Raw genomic sequence first — 19,043 nt, forward strand, 5'->3', positions numbered from 1 at the left:
TCTGATGGGTGTTTGGATGCCAATTTGGGCTGTCAAATCTCGAACAAAGTATAGACTATTCTACATTTCTGGAAAGCCCAAGATGTCTACTTTCCAACGCAATTAAGAGTGCCCCAATTAGACTTCTGTAGCTCCATAAAATCCACTTCGAATGCAGGAGGGTCAGAATCCAATAGCATCTACATTCCTTTCTCAGCCTTTGAATCAGACTTTTGCTCAGGTCCTTCAATTTCAGCCAGAAAATATCTAAAATTATAGAAAAATACACAAACTCATAGTAAAATCTAAAAATGTGAATTTTGCATGAAAACTAATAAAAATATATTAAAAAGTAACTAAAACATACTAAAAACTACCTAAAAACAATGCTAAAAAGTGTATAAATTATCCGCTCATCAGTCTCGATTCTGGAATTCTTGACAATTCCGAATCCACTGGACACCTATAGCCTACGAACGGCTCAACGGTGCAACAACATTTTGTTGAGGGGCCTTGGAACTTTGCCCCTCTATACGCCGCATTGGTTGCCTATGACGAGCTTTCTCCTTTCCATGAGCTAACTCCTTTTTCATCCTTTCTTTTTCGAAGATTGTTGCAGCTTTAGCACAAATACAGCATTACATTGTGTACACAAAAATACATCCCGATCTTTGATCTTTTGCTGCACTAAGAAATCTAGCAGACCATCTCCTGCTCGAGGATATACTGATCGAACTTGTGACTCGAAATCATCTAGAGCCACGTCAAAATCATATGACATTCTGACCATATTCACTCCTAAATATCGTTTGACAAACCCAGCTTCAACATCGAAGGGATCGGTGTCCACTTTCATCTCTTTTTTCCTATCATCAAATTTCAAACGTCCCTCCATAATGGTTTCCTGTATCAAGTCCCTAAAACGAACACAACTGTTAGTCGAATGACTAGTTGCTTGGTGAAATTTACAATAAGGTTTCCCTTTTAAATCTTTTACCGAAAGTAAAGTTCTACTCTCAGGCAGAATCAATTGTTTATCTTTGAGCAACTCATCGAAAATCTATTCAGATTTCGAAATATCAAAACTATATTTTTTCCACTCTTTGGTTTTGATTCATTCGACTTTTCATTACTATGGAGCTTTTTAAGTAAAGAACAAATATATGGAGGACCCTTTTCAAGTTCAGCCAGATCAACCTCCGTTTCAAGATCGAATTCCTCTTCTGAGGACTCCATGGTCACATAAGCAACCTTCTCCTTTTGCGTAAAAGGTTTACTCTTTAACTTCTGTTCATTCCTATATTTTTCCTTTTCTTTTTTCATTAATTCGACTTGATGAACCCTTTCAGCCAAATGGGCTAAGTCAGGGATATGCACATTAAGCAACTTTCGACGCATATAGAATTCTAACACCATAACTGCTATTTTCACCACTTCACTCTTAGGTAATGACACGTAACATCTACTTCTAGCATTTTTAAAACATATCATATAGTTATCAATGGTTTCACCATCTTCCCGTTTTAAAGCAACTAGATCAGTAACTGCTACATTCAACTCCCCTCGGTAAAATTGAGCATGAAAAGCAGTATCTAACGGATTCCATGTTATTATCAAATTTGGTGTGAGATTCAAAAACCAAGTAAACGTATTCTTCGTTAACAAAGAAGGAAAAAAACTTCATTTTCAAATTCTCATCGTTGGCTAAATTCCTAATCTCAACCAAATATAGAGCGACATGTTCTATGGTTGACTCTCCAACTTCTGCAAATTTTGTGATTATCTTTGGATTTTTCACCCCTCTTGGCACTTCAGCCATTTGAACAACGTGAGGGAAAGCAAAGACAAAATCGGGTCAGTTCATAAAACTAACGTCCAAACCAACTCGATTGAGCACTTCCTCCATAATTCTTGTGACTTGATAACGTTCACCACCATGATTAGCGCGTAATTTGGCTAGAACATCATCTGCATTTTGACCACGGGGAATTATCTGAGGATTTTCCCTGTTTAAAACATTGTTTTTATTTTGAAATATATTTTTGAATCCTTCATTGATCTCCCTGGCATCATGCCTTTCACTTTCATCATAATCAACGATTCGAGCAATCCGTTTGACTTGCCTTGCAAGACGTTCAAATTTCCATTCATGATCAGCCATCATGAGATTTAGAATTTTGGTCATTTGTTGAGTCAATAAGTTGACTAAATCATGATGACTTTCCTCTACATGTTGTCGAAATACCGCCATGGAATTAGAGGCATTCGATGTAGAGCCCACATTATAATCACGAGAAAACTTAGAATACTGTTGTGGATTTTGAGAATTATTTGCTCCATTTACACTCTCGAAACGAACAGGAGGAACAAAACCACTCACCGATGGAGTATAACCAGAAGGAAGATCATAAGGAGGCCAACTAGTGGTTATTGGAGGCTGGACTGGTGGTAAATTACCATGTGGATGAATATTACATCCAGCATTTCCAGTTTGTATGCTAGTAACCACTATACTTTCACTTAGAACCACACCTTCCGAACGTGAAGTAACGTCCGAAGATTGCACAATTACTGGTATACTATCATTGGTGGACGAACCACCATTCACATTTGACGCTTCATTAGCCATGTGAATAATCCTTCCACTTCTCAATTGCATACACCAAATGACACCATGAAATAAATCTTTCGACACACTTCAGTTTAAAACTGTCTCACTGGGCATGCCAATTTGTTTTGTCAATTTTTATCAAATCGATGGTGGTTCGATTCTAATGGTCTGAGGATGAAACCTACTCCTCTTTTGCAGGTATCAATTCTATAATTGCATCAAAGGTTCTCGAATTAGACGAGTATTAACATAGGAAATAAGTTCGAAAAGTTCAAGAAGGATAAAATAAGTATAAAAGAAAATATTTGAAAAGTAAACTTGACTGAAATCGAAATGACTTGTGCTGAATTATAAAAAAAGTGATTAAAATGTCTTCGATTTCATCAAAGGACTTTTGATAGAAAACTTAAAGATGCTGAAACATAAATGGGACAAATAAGTAAAGAAAACTTTGAATGTAAATCTGACAATAAAATTAAAAGATGCTTTGAAAATAAATCTGACAGGAAAAAGTAAAGTTTACAAAAATTGTAAATGAAAAATTAAAGACAATGGAAGGAAGCCTACAGAAGTCGAACTCAAATGCAGACTCAGAAATTTGCTGGAGATGTGAGTGTGATTGAGTGTTTTTCTGAAGAAAAGTTCTAACCCTTATTTCTTAAAACTTACTAATATTTATAACCCATATCAGTAACCGACCATTAATTATACGACGCTGCCTTATATGCAGACTCTTAGGTAACTGTTTCCGCTCTTTTGCCCATAGACGCTACCCATAAATTCCTCACTCAGAGAGAGAGCCTTCAACTTCTCTACTTTCGTAACCGCTCGATTCTCTATTCGAAAGTACCATTCGATTCTTTATTCAAATTACTTTCCCGATTCGTTAAGGTATCAGAATCGAGTATGCGTCAGATAACTTCCATTTAACGCTTGCACGCGTATATTTTCGATCTTTACTTCCTTCCTAACATCTTTCCAACCTTTCGAATTAGCTTATCCTTTCGATAGTATTTTTCGACCAACAAAAAGAAAGAGGTATTATAAGATGAAGACACAAGAGAAAAAGAGAAAGCAGAAATCATGAAAAGAAAATGCAGGAGGAGCAGAAGAAAATAAATGCAGAAAAAGCAGAAAATACAAAAGAAACAATAACTAAATTAAATTAAGGAAAAAAAGAGCTAGGGTGATGTCGGATAATACAACGCATGATATAAAAACCGATTATATGATAAAATTTGGTTGAATTTGTTTGTAATAAATACTTAGTCACTCATTATTTTTGTATTTTTTAATCGAATAATGAATTGTTAAAATAATAAAAAGTAACTGTTCTGATTTTTAGTAATTTTAATATTGTGTTAAATTAAATTTGTATAAAGATTTTATTTTGGGAAACAAATATGACTCTTTTAAAAAAAATGGGCTCGATCCAAAAATTATTTAGTATTTGTATCAAAATAAATTGCATTAAAATAGTGGTAGCAAATTGTAGCAAATAAAAGGAAGTATGTAAAATAAATAAAAATTTTAAATTAATTAAAGAGTAAAATTAAAATTAAAAAAAAATAAAATAATAAAATATTAAAACTAAAGAAATGAAGTAAAACGAACAAAAAAAATAAAGAAAAACAGAATAAAAATAGACTCTTGATACTCATATGCATCGTTAGGATTGAAAACTTTTGCATAATTTGGTATGATGGTGAAATATTTTTTATTGAAGTCTCCTAACTCTGTCAAGCTTTTCTCTGTTTATAGATGGTAAAAGTAGAGTGCAAAATACTTCTCTTTTCTCCATTATTTAGCTTTCTTCTTTTTTTCAGGCCATTATCATACCTTGATCATGAAAAATCTTGATTCTCAACTTTAACATCTTACTTCTTCTCTTATTTTAATCTCTAAGTTCCACGTTCACTCTTCCTGTGCTTGCTCCCCCAAAATTGCATCCATATTTTCAACTTAATTTAAAACAAGTCTTGTTATTCAAGAAAAGTCAATAACTACTTTTTGATTTCCACACCATCTTTCTTCAACTTGGACTTACTTGTCTATACTTCTGTAGTCGACACAATCAATAATCAAAATGCCTTTTTATCAAAAAAATCTATTTTTAGTACCAACACTAGTATAATAATTATTTTTTATAAATTATCAAATTACAAATAAAAAAATTATACCGGTATATTTTTGTATCATGATTCATATTTTGATTATAAATATAAAATTGTTTTATATTTTTATAGACTAAATAATTGGTGGATAATTTTTTATATCAGTTAGACATGGTTGTTCCTCTTATTATATGCATGCATTTAGCAGCAATGCAAAAGGCATAACTAATTAAAGTTATCTAGAATTTTTTTTATTTTTTTTAATAAGATTGATTGATCATGACATGCATGAAAGAAAGGAAAACAAGATAAGCTGTTCTTGTCATTTGCTGTGATACATATATACAATAGAAGAAGCACAAACTCGCTCCCTCTCTCCCTAGGATGCTAAAACAGATGACACTATATTGACTCAAGAAAAATGCTCGTCATTTTAATTTTCTTTCTTTTTAGTTTTTTATTTGTTTATTTATTTATCTATTTTAACCTTTTTGCCTTTGATCCAATCAAGAGGAATGCCTCATCATCATGTGAATGCAACTTTATAAAAACATTACTTTTTTTCAAACCGGGAAGGTATGCTAACTTGCTACCTCGTGGCTAAATTAACCCTAAAGGGCCGACATCCTTTTTAATTTTTTATTTTTCTCTCTTATATTAAAAGTACCTCAGCTAGACAATACTCGGGTGCGTAAATTATTTAACCCAAATACTTCATATAAAAGGGAAACACACAAAATATGGATCAAAAGGAACACATAGCATATATTATAACAAAAAAATAAAATAAAGTAAATTATATGAAATCATTTTACAAAGTTGGCTTACGTTCTTTTTACTCTTAGATCATTGGATTAAAGTCTGATTTGAGTAAACAGTTTAATTGAGTTTTTTTTATAAAAAATAATTTAATAATAAATAATTATATTAAAAATAGTATATAAATAAATTATTTTGTGTTTAGTTTTTTAGTTTTAAAAATGTTTATTTTAAAAGAAATATGATAAAAAAATTTATTATGAGAAAAGTTATTTTTTTAACTTCTCTATAAATTTTTAAATAACTTCTTAAACTACAATTTGATTTTAAAAATTGTACCAAACATTAATATTACTACTTTTCATAAATTAAAAGATAAAAACAAATTATTTTTAAAATTTTTCAAACGGATTCTAAATTAAAAATTTTATAAATGTGTGTTAACTTAATATATTAATTTTGATAGGCATAAATTTAAAATAATATGCGTATATTTAAATATATAATATTATATTAATAAAAGTAATGATTTTTTTATATTTACCGGTATGGTAAAACGTTTTACATAAATGGATGGAATAATTTTGTTACAGAATAGGAAATGAGTTAAGACGAATTGGCCGGGGGTAAAGAGTAGATATAGGGGTGGCAAACGGGCCTAAACCCGCCGGGCCGGCCCGCGTAACCCGCCAAAAAGGGCGGGTTGGGCTGGAAAATCGGGACCGCCAAATAGCAAAAGCCCGCCTAACCCGCACCGCTTAAACCGCGGGTTTTGGCGGGCTTTGGCGGGGCGGGGCGGGCTTCCCCGCCGGGCTAAGGTTTTTATTAGTGAGGGGGTATTTTTGCAATTTTTTTGCCAAAACCTAACTTCTCCGAACCTAACTTACAAGAGTGTGAAGATAAAAATTGAGTGTTTTGAATTATGTTTATGTTATTTTGGAGACAATATTTATAATTATGTTTTGGATTATATTTATTTTGCTTTGGAGAGAATATTTATACTTATATTTTGAATGAAAATTTGGTTTATAATTATATTTATTAGATATTTATAATTACAAAGACTTTAATGTTTGTGAATATAAAAAATATAATTTTTTATGCCATTAGAAATTATAAATTTATTAATATGGTTGTGAAATTATATATATTACTTAGTAGTTAATAGTAAAAAAAAAAAAGAGGAGCTTTGGCGGGCTTAGCCCGCCAGCCCGCCAGCCCGCAGTTAGGCGGGGCGGGCTAGGATTCTAGGACCGCCTCACTAGGCGGGGCGGGGCGGGCCAGCCCGCCAAAAGGCGGGCTTCTGGCGGGGCGGGGCGGGGCGAGGCGGGCTTCCCCGCTTGCCACCCCTAAGTAGATATACAGCGGACGGAGATTGTGTTTCTTTTCGTGGTCCAATTGCCCCAAATGGCGTCAACACAATACACATTATTCCACGCGGTAAGCATAATAATTTGATATGTTATTATAATGAAAATGGAAAGCGAATAAATGAAGAATTTAAATAAGTGATGGTAGAAGAGGCCAAATTCAAAAAAAATTAGAAGTTGAATACAGTCAGGCAAGTATCTCATTGGACCCATTAAAAAGTTTGGGAAAGCTTTGATATGGGCAAACATACCATAATATCACAACGGGTGAGGTACTAACATAGCAACGTTAACAAATCGTAGTTGCATACACACTATTCATTCAATCACCAAAACCCCATTTTGCCATTACATTTTCCTAACATGTCACATCCAAAGCTTGTGTTTATCAATCTAACGGCATTTATATGCGTTATTGAATTATTTAATTATTTGTTGATTTGTAATAAAATGAGACATTTTCTCGACTCTATTATAATTTATAATAAATAAAAAATAATGCTAAAAGTTAATATTATAGCAGTTAATTTTAGTTAATATTATTAAATCTACAAAAAATAAGATTTTATTAAGTTTGAATTTTAGATTTATAAATTTATGATATTTTTTATATTGATTATTGGTTGTAATGTTGATTCTACAATGTTGTCTCTCAAAAAATTTTTAAAATAAATATAATTTTCGTTTAACTTTAAAGTTTTCTCAAATAAATGCATAGTAAATAAAAAAAGGTCTGATATTTTCTATTTTTTATTGCTAATGGCATGAGTAGAATTTACTCTCTCTGTATATGTAATAATACAAAAAAATCACCATACTATTTATTTTATTGAGGAGTGCTAGGTAAATAATGATTATCTTAAATAACATGAACAACCATCAATTAAGTATAAGTACACTACATCCTAATTTAATGTTAATCCCATTAATTCACATTGTTCACATATTATTGAAAAATGTTATTAGTTACTATACTTTTCTTATTTTATTTTACATGTTTTCTTGCTCCAGCTGCTGTCATTTTGCCAACTTTCTAAGTTACTCTTCTACATCATGATATGCACAAATTTTGCATAAATAATTGATTTCCTCTTTTTTGTTTTTTAGTATGATTTTTGTTTTCCCCCTATCTATGCTTTTTTACCACTCCGTTAAAACATTTTTATTTAATATCAACGCTTTGTTACTATTCATTATTAAGTTTCTTGTTAAGGGAATCTTTGTTGTGGAATCTGAGGAAACATTGAGTATGAAAATCGAGTAGTGTCTTTTCTTTTCCTCGCTAGAATGAACGAGAATCACTAAGAGTAAGAAGAAGAAGAAGATTGCACAGCACATGTTTGATGGAAAGATTTGTTTCCCTTCGTTGGTTGATTTGATATCATTGAATTTGTTTCGCTGTTTATACTTTACAACCAACCAAACGGCTATTCTGACTTTTTCATCATTTTTCCAGTCTGGGTTTTTTTTTTTTTCTGGGAATCCTAAGTGTTGTTTAGTACTTGAGGTGATTTTGTGAAGTGAATTCATCACATGTCACGGCCGAGGCAGAACAAGATGTTGATGAATCCAAACACTGCCAAACATGTAATTGGTGACACAACCTATACCAAGATCTTTGTTGGAGGCTTAGCTTGGGAAACAAAAAGAGACACTCTGAAACGTTATTTTGATCAGTTTGGAGAGATCTTAGAAGCTGTTGTCATCACTGACAGAAACTCTGGAAGATCAAAAGGATACGGCTTTGTAAAATCTAACACCCCATTTCCACATAGTTATTCTTTTCTCATCACTTTAATTAGTCTCTGATTTTTATTTTTTATTTTTTATTTTTGGTTCTTTTAAGGTAACATTCAAGGACCCAAATTCTGCAATAAGGGCTTGTCAGAATCCATATCCTGTGATAGATGGAAGGAGGGCTAATTGTAATCTTGCATCTCTTGGTGCACAAAAAATTGATCCATCATCTATGACAGGTGTTTAATTTTTCACTTCTTTTGTTTAAAATCTAGTTTTTCTTGATATAGTTCTCTTCAACTTGGCCTGAATTTCTTACATGCAACCAAAGCAAACATGTTTATGATTGCTAATAAGGTTGTTCAGTTTCATTCATCTTTTTTTTATTTATTTTTTAAATAATGTTGCAGCTACTAGACAAAAATTCAGTAGCCCTTCTTGGAATACAGCACCAATTCCAGTTCATCAAGGAACCTCCACTTATTATAATCAGCATATTCCACAGTATACATTTCCTTATCCACCCTACAGGTAAATAAATTATATATCTTGCAATTAGGAAAATGTAAACATCTGACAAATTAAATTCAGCAATTTATTTTATTTATCATAATATATTCTAATTGAAAAGTTTCCCTTCAACATTCAGGTATCCAGGTTACCCACCCCAACAGGAAGTATATGAAATGGTTCGTTATCTTAGTTTACAGAATTTTTTGTTTATTAAACAACTCTCAAATCCTTTTTATCATAAATCCTTTTTGTTTTGTTATTCAGCAGAATTACTATAATGCATATGGTGGACAACACTTTCCATTTCGTTGGTTACCAGCATATTACCAACCAATTTATGGGCTAAGTAGGCATCAATTTGTTCCAACAACAGCTTATGTGAAAAAGACACAATTCCCTGATATGTCACCTCAGGAGTTCACACCTACTGTTGCTTCATCAGAACCTATTTCAGCTTCTTCATCAATTTCTACCACTGGTTTAGTATCCAACTGTGCCATAATTCTGTTTTATTGCACAAACCTATATACGTTGCACAAATACTTCAATAATTTTAGTCACATATATATGCGGCATTAGCTACTACTTTAAACTTCTTTAATTTCTTGAAGGTTACGGGTTCAAGCGGTAAAAACAGCCACTGATATAATTGTCAGGTTAGGCTACGGATATTACACCCTTTAGGTGCAGCCTTTTCCCAAACCCTGCGTTAACGCAAGATGCTTCTGCATTGGGCTACCCTTATATTTGCATATATTACCGCATTATGTTTAATTTAATAGTAGTTGTATTTGTGCAAACATAGGTACAAACAAATTTTCCAAAATTTGACTAGATTCTAAGTTGATTGTGCACACTGAATTTTGAAGCAGGATTAATAACAGGAACTGTAGATGCAGGAGGAGGAGGAGGAGTACTAGGATCACAACAAGAACAGAAATCATCATCTTCAGGTTAAGTTTTCATGATGAGATTCTATGAACTGACCAGAACCAAAAAGCAAAACGACACTGCTCAATAAACCAGAAAGCTGCAAAGACATCACATGACCAATGAAGGAGGGTGGTTTAACCAAAAAAGATGCCATAACAAGCAAAATAACGTTCTGAGATAATTTTTCATCCATGGAACAGGTGATCTTAGAGGCCAGTTACTGATGAAATTATGAAATCATGGATTTGTTTTAATGTCTTTAATTTTTTTTAACTTTGATAATTATGATGCACAGTATTCATTCATCAGCATTTGTCCTTTTTCCAATTTTCGTTTTTTTTTCCAACATGGGAATCCTGCTAGGCATTAATTTGTTATAATTAGATGTTCGCTTATTTGTTATAATTACTTTTATTCAGAAATTATTTTTGAACATCTAAATTTTTTTTTCTCTACGCTCCTACTCTGTAATTTACTAATTTTAGTATGACCGGTTCATTATTAATATCCAGATTTTCACACACAAATTGTGTTTAAGTGTTTGTAAAGAACACACCTACTTTAAAGTGTATAAATATTATATTTCTTTTTGGGTTAGCTGAACTAAACTTGAAGTAGTAATATCAGCAATTTTGTCCTTTCTTCCTTAACAATTGTATCTCTTTATAGGAGACGTGTAACCAAGTTTTAGGATCAAGTCCATTTAAAATTGATATCAAAGATTGACCATTATTTTGAAAATCCAACAATTGCATCTAACCCCAGAGAAATTCGAAGGGACCAGATATGAATTGAATAGGATCATCTCTTTTGGCAAGCTAAAATAATTTTTAAAAATTAAAAAAGGTTATTTATTTTGTATTTTGTAAGAGAAATTATTTATTTGTTGCGTATCATTTTTATTTTTGGTGCGCTTATAGGGGGGATCTCAAACCTCAAAAATATCGCTTCTAATTAGTCGCGATAAGATTATAAGATCACCTTGACCAAAAAAAAAAAAAAGATTATAAGATCACGAGAAAAATGCTGCCAAAGACTTACTATAAAAAATCAATTTCACATTAGTAATTTATTCGGATATCATGAGTTTGTTTAGGTTAGTTTTAAAAAAAATATTTTTTTAAGTAATTTTTTAAAAAAAGTAAAAATAATTTGATGTTTAGATATTTTATATAAAAATATTTATTATTTATAAATTATATTTGGATACAACTATAAAAATATTTTTTTATTTATTATGTTAAAAATATTTTTTAAATAATTTTTTTTTATAAAAAAATGTACATATATAACTTTTAAATGAAGATTTTTTTAAATATTTTTATTTTTATTATTAAAAATTTGTTAAATATATTAAAAAATAAAAAAATATTAATTTTTTTAAATAATTTAATAATATCCAAACAAATTCGTACGAAAAATATTTATTTTATTTATTTTGTTTTATCATATATACTGTTGCATTATTCACTTTATTAGATATTCTTATATGCTTTTAGTTCTTACATCACACATAAATCATGCAACCCGATGGTGCATTGGAAGGAACATGGTGCCTGAACAATTCCAACGTCAATGATACGTGGTGTTCTGGCCAGCCCAATAAAAATTGGAGGCATTCGGCAGATTATTAATCGGTTGGGTTTTTTATTTATATAAATTAAATTGATTTATGTGTCGTCACACCATTTTTTAAAAAAAACTTGGACAGCTAGTGGAAGTTTTCAGCAAATGAACCCAAATGAAAGGGATTTTTTTATCTATATGAATTAAATTGACTTATGCGTCATCACACCATTTTTTAGAAAAGACCTGAACAGCTAGTGGAAGTTTCCAAGCAAATAGACCCAAATAAAAGGGCCCATCCGAATACAAGGTATAAAAAAAGAGAGACCTATTTATCTTCTAAGGTACCTCACACATTTATCCTAATTAACCGCATTTTCGTACAGACGCTTATCTTAGCATTGAAGTGTCATTGCAGGTGACCCCACCTGCTGACCTACCAACATTCGTGGACGACATCCTTTTCCACGCCGAGCACTCTCAGGTCTCGCTTCTCACCACCAACCGTTCCACTCAACCAAACGAGTCAATGAACTGACGAACAATGACGCCGTCTGCAGGGACTTGACACAGGCAGAAAATAAAACCCATTCCTTGTCCCAAGCAGGTACAAGAGGAAGGTGGAGGCACCGAACGTCCTGGGGTTAGCTCATGAGCAGAGTGAGCTCAGAGACTTCTCAGAGGGGCCCAAAAACTCCCACTGACTAAGACCCCTCCCGAGATCGATCTCCAAAGAAGCGTTTGTTCGGTGGTACCGATAGCGATAGCTCTCGAATCACGCAGGAGCTCAGGCATAGAGTCCAAAACTTGAAGAGAGAGTTGGCCGCGAGGGATCACTACAACCCCGAGGTTAGCCGTAACACTAGCTCGTGCACTGAGCCCCGGCCTAGTCATTCTCGCACCTGGTCCCCCATAAGGAGGTTGGGAGAAAGGCACCAGGGAGAGGAAGACAACGGGCACGACCAAACTGACGGTCGAACCCAGTTCCCTTAGTCACGCGGCAAGTCGAGAAGCCGAGAACACAGGGAGGAGAGGAAAAGGAAACGCCGAAATCCTGTAGTGATTGGCGCAACTCCTTTTCACTCCTCCATCCTCAAAGTTTGCTTACATAAGAATTTTGACAAGCCAACAGACATGAGGCATGATGAAACCAAAGACCCGCAAGAGCACATCACGGCCTTTGAGGCCAAGATGAACCTGGAAGGTGTAGGAAAGGCGATCAGATGTCGCGCATTTTCAATGACCCTCGCAGGGCCGGTGATACATTGGTTCAACTCCTTACCGCAAGGGTACATCATGGCCTTTGCGGATATCTGGTGGACGAAATTGTGATCACTATTCTTTAAGTTGTATGAAATTATTATTGTGGCACCAGTTGAATTCACAACTCCGTTCAACTAACCAGCAAGTGTACTGGGTCGTCCAAGTAATAAACCTTACGTGAGTAAGGGTCGATCCCACAGAGATTGTTGGTATGAAGCAAGCTATGGTCACCTTGTAAATCTCAGTTAAGCAGATTAAAATGGTTTATGGGTTTTTGAAAATAGAAATAAGAGAATAGATTATAAAAAGGATAGAAGACTTATGAAGATTCATTGGTGGGAATTTCAGATAAGCGAATGGAGATGCTGTATGGCTCAAGGACGCCTGCTCTCCTACTGCTTCTACTCAATCCTTCTTACTCCTTTCCATGGCAAGCTTTGTATAGGGGTTCACCATCAGCGGTGGCTACTTTCAATCCTCTCGGGAAAATGATCCTATGCGGCTGTCACTCGCACGGCTAATCGTCTGGAGGCATCACCCATGGTTGATGACTACATCCCATCCTCGCAGTGAAAACTAATGCTCACGCACTCTGTCACAGTACGGCTAATCATTGGTTGGTTCCCGCTCCTACTGGAATAGAATCCCTTGATTCTTTTGCGTCTGTCACTAACGCCCAGCACTTGCAAGTTTGAAGCACGTCACAGTCATTCATTACCGGAATCCTACTCGGAATACCACAGACAAGGTTAGACTTTCCGGATTCCCAGGATCCTACTCGGAATACCACAGACAAGGTGAGACTTTCCGGATCCTCATAAATGCCACCATCTATCTAGCTTATACCACGAAGATTCTGTTGGGGAATCTAAGAGATACGCATTCAAGCTTTGTTGCATGTAGAACGGAAGTGGTTGTCAATCACGCGCGTTCATAAGTGAGAATGATAATGATCGTCACTTTCATCATTACATTCATCATGTTCTTGGGTACGAATGAATATCTTGAAATAAGAATAAGAGAGATTTGAATAAAAGATAATAGAATTGCATTAATACTTGAGGTACAGCAGAGCTCCACACCCTTAATCTATGGTGTGCAGAAACTCCACCGTTAAAAATACATAAGTAAAAGAGGTTCAGGCATGGCCGAATGGCCAGCCCCCTAACGTGATCAATGATCTCTTAGGATGAAGAATAAAACAAAACTGAGACCAAAGATGTCTAATACAATAGTAACTTATCCTATTTATACTAGACTAGCTACTAGGGTTTACATGAGTAAGTAATTGATGCATAAATTCACTTCCGGGGCCCACTTGGTGTATGCTTGGGCTGAGCTTGATCAATCCACGAGCTGAGGCTTCTCTTGGAGTTGAACTCTGAGTTATGACGTGTTTTGGGCGTTCAACTCCGGATCATGACGTTTTTCTGGCGTTTAACTCCAGACAGCAGCATGAACTTGGCGTTCAACGCCAAGTTACGTCGTCATTCTTCAAATAAAGCATGGACTATTATATATTGCTGGAAATCCCTAGATGTCTACTTTCCAAAGCCGTTGAGAGCGCGCCAATTGGAGTTCTGTAGCTCCAGAAAATCCATTTCGAGTGCAGGGAGGTCAGATTCCAACAGCATCAGCAGTCCTTTTGTCAGCCTTTTTCAGAGTTTTGCTCAAGTCCCTCAATTTCAGTCAGAAATTACCTGAAATTACAAAAAAAACACACAAACTCATAGTAAAGTCCAGAAATGTGAATTTAACATAAAAACTAGTGAAAACATCCCTAAAAGTAGCTTAAACTTACTAAAAACTACCTAAAAATAATGCCAAAAAGCGTATAAATTATCCGCTCATCAATATCTCTCAAATGTTTCTCGCACAGTTCACCACGTGAATTGCCAAAGCAAAGCAGCCGATCAACCTATTGGAAGTGACCCAATGCGTCGGCGAGCCAACGAGGAACTATCTGGACCAATTTAATGATGAGTGTCTAGAAATTGACTACCTCACGGACTCTATGACCAGTTTGCACCTCACTAACGGCCTGTTGAACGAAGACTTCAGGAAGCATCTAACCACCAACCCTATCTGGACAATGCAAAAAAGACAAAGCGTAGCTAGAGAGTACATCAATGATAAAGAAATCAGCCAGGTAGTGGCTGCTAACAAATGGCAGCTAGCTATCCCGCCGGCTCGTCAAGCTAGTAACCCTGAGAAGCCAAGGGAGGTACCAAGAGAAGCAACATCTAGGAGACCGTACAAGCCATTTTCCCGTGTGGGCAAGTTTACAAACTACACCCCGTTGACGGCTCCGATAGTAGAAGTTTACCAACAGATAGCAGACAAAGGCATCCTAGCCAAACCAAGACAATTGAAAGATTGGACAGGGGGAACAAGAACCTTTATTGCGATTACCATAAGGACTTTGGGCACAAGACCCAAAATTGTTTCGATCTGAATGATGGGTTGGAGTAGGCTATCCGAGAGGAGGAGGGAGAGAGAACACTCCGAAGAGGATTAGAGACGAATTGTGAAGCCGAGACAAGATCCTCTCGAGAACCCGGGCACGACTCCAACAGTGGTGGTGAACGTAGTGGTCAGTAGAGACGTGATAAACCCCAATTTTTTTTATCTTGTGTTAAATTTAGAGAATTTTATCAACTTATCTCACATTTATTCAATGAAATAGCATGGTTTTGTGAATTTCTCCTAATTTGTGCTTAAAAGTGAAAACATGCTTTTTAGGTCTCAAACACTTTAATTCCATTCGATACCTTGATATGTTTGTTAAGTGATTTTCGATTTAGAAGGCAAAGATTGGATTGAAGAAATGAAGAAAAAGAATGCAAAAATGGATAATTCATGAAGAAATAGGATTTTGGCAACTGCCAGCGACGCGTGAACCTGGCCCACACGTGCACGTGGGAAGGAATCGTCAAGCGACGCGTACGCGTGACAAGCGGCACGTGACCAACTTAAAGTCAATACACTGGGGACGATTTCTGAGCTCAAGGAGGCCCAAATCCAACTCATTTCTGATGCTTTTGAACCTAGAAATTGTAGGGGAAAGGGGGGAGTAGCCATAGTATAGTTTTTACCATATTTTAGGTTAGAATCCTAGAGAGAGAAGCTCTCCCTTCTCTCTAGAATTTAGGGTAGTTTAGGTTAAATCTTCTTAGATCCAAGTTTTAATTCTTATTTCATTTTAGTTTTCCTTTACTTTTATTTGTTCTAGTACTTTGGTTTATCTACTTCTCTTGTTAATTTCTTATTTTGCTCTCTTTTATGTTGATGAACTCTTGTAAGATTTTAATTTTCTTTTAATGTAATTTTATGTTTCCATGTCTTTTTGTGTTTATCTTAATGGCCATTGTTGATTTCTTGCTCAAGATGCCCCACCAAAGTTAAGATCTGTGGCAAAGAAAGATGCCAAAGTGCTGGCCATGTCGTTGGGAGGAAATTAAAGTCCACAAACTAACTGGTAATTGCACCAGGTCATACCAAGTAGCACCTCAGGTGAATGAGGGTCGATCCTACGAGAATTGATAGATCAAGCAACAATGGTTAAGTGATTTACTTAGTCAGAAAAACAGAAAATGATGTTTTGAGAGTTCAAACACATTAACAGTAAATTTAGAATATCAGAAAAGCAAGCAGTAAACAGATTGTGAAATATATATAGAGAAATAGTTAAGGCTTTAGAGTTATCTATTTTCCGGATTGGCTTTTCTTACTAACTATTTTAATCATGCAAGATTTACTTCATGGCAAACTATAAGTGACTAAAACCTAATTCCTTAGACCTTTTTAGTCTCCTCTAACTTTCATCAACCGCCAATTCCTTGGTCACTTAATTCCAATTAGAGGGTGAAGTTGAATTCTAGTTTATATGCCACAAAAATCTTAATTACCCAAATATAAGAGGATTATATGTACGTATCCTGTTAAGTCCAGATAATTAGAAATTTAGGAGAATATGGTTTCAAGCTGTTGTTCAAGTAAAGAGCTTTTCCAAGTTATACAAGAACTCAATTAGAACATGGGTCGTACTTCCGTTGCACCCAGATTCATAAGATAAAGAACAAAATAATTCTTGAAATATAAATCAGTACATGAATTAAAATAGAAAAGTAATATTATCAATCCATACAATAGACAGAGCTCCTAACATTAATAGTGGAGGTTTAGTTGCTCATGGTTCAGAGAGAAAACTAGGATTCAGAAAAATTGTAAACTCCGAAGGGCCGATTCTTTTCCCTTTTATATCTAATCCTAATTAATGAAAAATATATTTCCAAAAAAAACTAAATAGTATCTTTTCCTAATTATAAAAGAAATAAATTTTTAATCAAATAATAAAATTGATTCGCAGGCCTTTGGAGACGAATTGGGAACCACTTGGGTACTAGAGGTTGGCGCCGAACTTGGAAGAATCCAAGTTCTGCATGGAGTGCTCGCACACGTCCCTTGGAGGAGTTGATGTTGGTGCCAAACTTGAAGAACTTCAAGTTCGGCGTGGGGTAGGCTGAGTGAATTCTCCTTGGAGCTTCTTCATTGGCGCTGAACTTGAGGCGCTGCAAGTTCGGCGTGGAGGTCACGCACAAACTTTTCTTGGAATCGCTATGCTGGCGTTGAACTTGGAAGGATCCAAGTTCGGCATGGAAGTGGCAGCAAGCATTCCCTTGGATTTCTTGTTGTGGCGCCAAACTTGGGGAATCTATGTTTGGCGTGGATTAAGCAGCCTTGACTCTTCACTCTCTCCATTCTCAATCCTTGACTTCAACTCCATTAAATTCGTCCAAAACGCTACCTGAAATAAACGAATTGCACACAACTCAAAGTAGCATTCATAATGGCTAAAAAATATTAAATCTTGATTAAATTTAGCAATTCAAGTGAAAATTCACTAGGAAAAGACAGAGAAAATGCTCACGCATCAAGAGGCAAGAAGATCCGAGGAGACCTAGAAATGGCGGTTGCTTGCGACAACGCTGGCTTAACGTTGAGGAAGAAATCCAAGGAGATGCCTAGGGTGTTTTTGGCAGACCTGGATGCTAGGGTTAACGAGCACTCGAGGCCCAAACCACAAGGTGAGCTAGAGAAGTTCCGGGTAGGGAAAATGGAGGACAAGTTTACATTCGTAAACTATGACCTCCCTCATGAGTTAAAAGGACCTTTGATTGATGTCATCCGTGCTAATAGAAATCTCTTTGCCTAGACCCTAATCGACATGCCAGGGACTGGGATTGACTTGGACTTCATGTCACACCGTTTGGCCGTGAGTGCGGAAGCACACACTGTGGCACAAAGAAGGGGAAGATGTCTTTGAAAAGAGCACGCGAGGTAGCCAGTTAAACGGCTAGCTTGTTGGAAGCCAGTTTCATTTGAGAACTCAACTACTCAACATGACTATCAAATGTAGTCCTTGTGAGAAAAGCAAACAGAAAGTTAAGAATGTGTGTTGATTATTTAGACCTTAACAAGACATGTCCGAAAGACTCATTCCTCTTCCCTAACGTTGACACCTTGGTGGATACGGCGTTAGGATACAAGTTCTTAAGCTTCATGGACGCGTATTTGGGATACAACTAGATCCCGATGCACCGACCGGACGAAGACAAGACGACATTCATAATGCCAGAGGGGACGTATTATTACAAGGTCATGCCGTTTGGTCTGAAAAATACAGGGGCCACGTACCAAAAGCTGATGAACAAGGTCTTTAGGGATCACATAGGCAAGTTGGTAGAGGTCTACGTCGATGATATGATGGTGAAGACGGCCAAACCAAGAAGCCTAGTAACTGACCTGAATGCATCTTTAACTCGCTTCGAAAGCACAACATGAGGATGAACCCCCTAAAATACGCGTTTGCCATGGAAGCAGGAAAATTTCTGGGGTTCATAATCACCCAGACGGGGATAGAAGCTAACCCGGACAAGTCTGAAGCCGTTCTTTGCATGGCAAGCCCTGGATGCATGAATGATGTGAAAAGGTTAACAGGGAGGTTGATAACCGTGTCCCATTTTCTTGGCACGTCGGTAGTTAAAATGCTACCTTTCTTTAGTTTAAAGAAAAAAGGGATAGCTTTTGAGTGGACCCTATCCTGCGAAAAAGCTATCAACTATTTCAAGAAAATCCTATCAGAACCAGCGGTTCTCGTGAAACCAAAAAAAAGGAGCCCTTGTACCTGTATCTGGC

The 19,043-nt window shown here is 35.6% G+C and overlaps 1 protein-coding gene across 6 annotated transcripts; it reads left to right on the plus strand.

The window, feature by feature from the left end:
* Positions 1-7,765: 7,765 nt before the first annotated feature.
* Positions 7,766-10,451, plus strand: LOC112715680 (UBP1-associated proteins 1A). 6 transcript variants are annotated; one of them, XM_025767472.3, is made up of 7 exons: positions 7,766-8,579; positions 8,680-8,809; positions 8,981-9,101; positions 9,220-9,259; positions 9,348-9,561; positions 9,695-9,739; positions 9,956-10,451. In XM_025767472.3, exons 1-6 carry the CDS (start codon positions 8,367-8,369, stop codon positions 9,712-9,714), a joined length of 738 nt encoding a protein of 245 aa, XP_025623257.1. In that variant the 5' UTR covers positions 7,766-8,366; the 3' UTR covers positions 9,715-9,739; positions 9,956-10,451. The 6 variants fall into 6 exon arrangements, with proteins under 6 accessions (XP_025623257.1, XP_025623256.1, XP_025623253.1 ...); XM_025767471.3 differs by having other exon boundaries at positions 9,695-10,451; XM_025767468.3 differs by lacking the exon at positions 9,695-9,739.
* Positions 10,452-19,043: the final 8,592 nt, after the last annotated feature.

The sequence above is a fragment of the Arachis hypogaea genome, chromosome 10, assembly GCF_003086295.3.
Source record: "Arachis hypogaea cultivar Tifrunner chromosome 10, arahy.Tifrunner.gnm2.J5K5, whole genome shotgun sequence".
In the NCBI taxonomy this organism is placed as follows: Eukaryota; Viridiplantae; Streptophyta; class Magnoliopsida; order Fabales; family Fabaceae; genus Arachis; species Arachis hypogaea.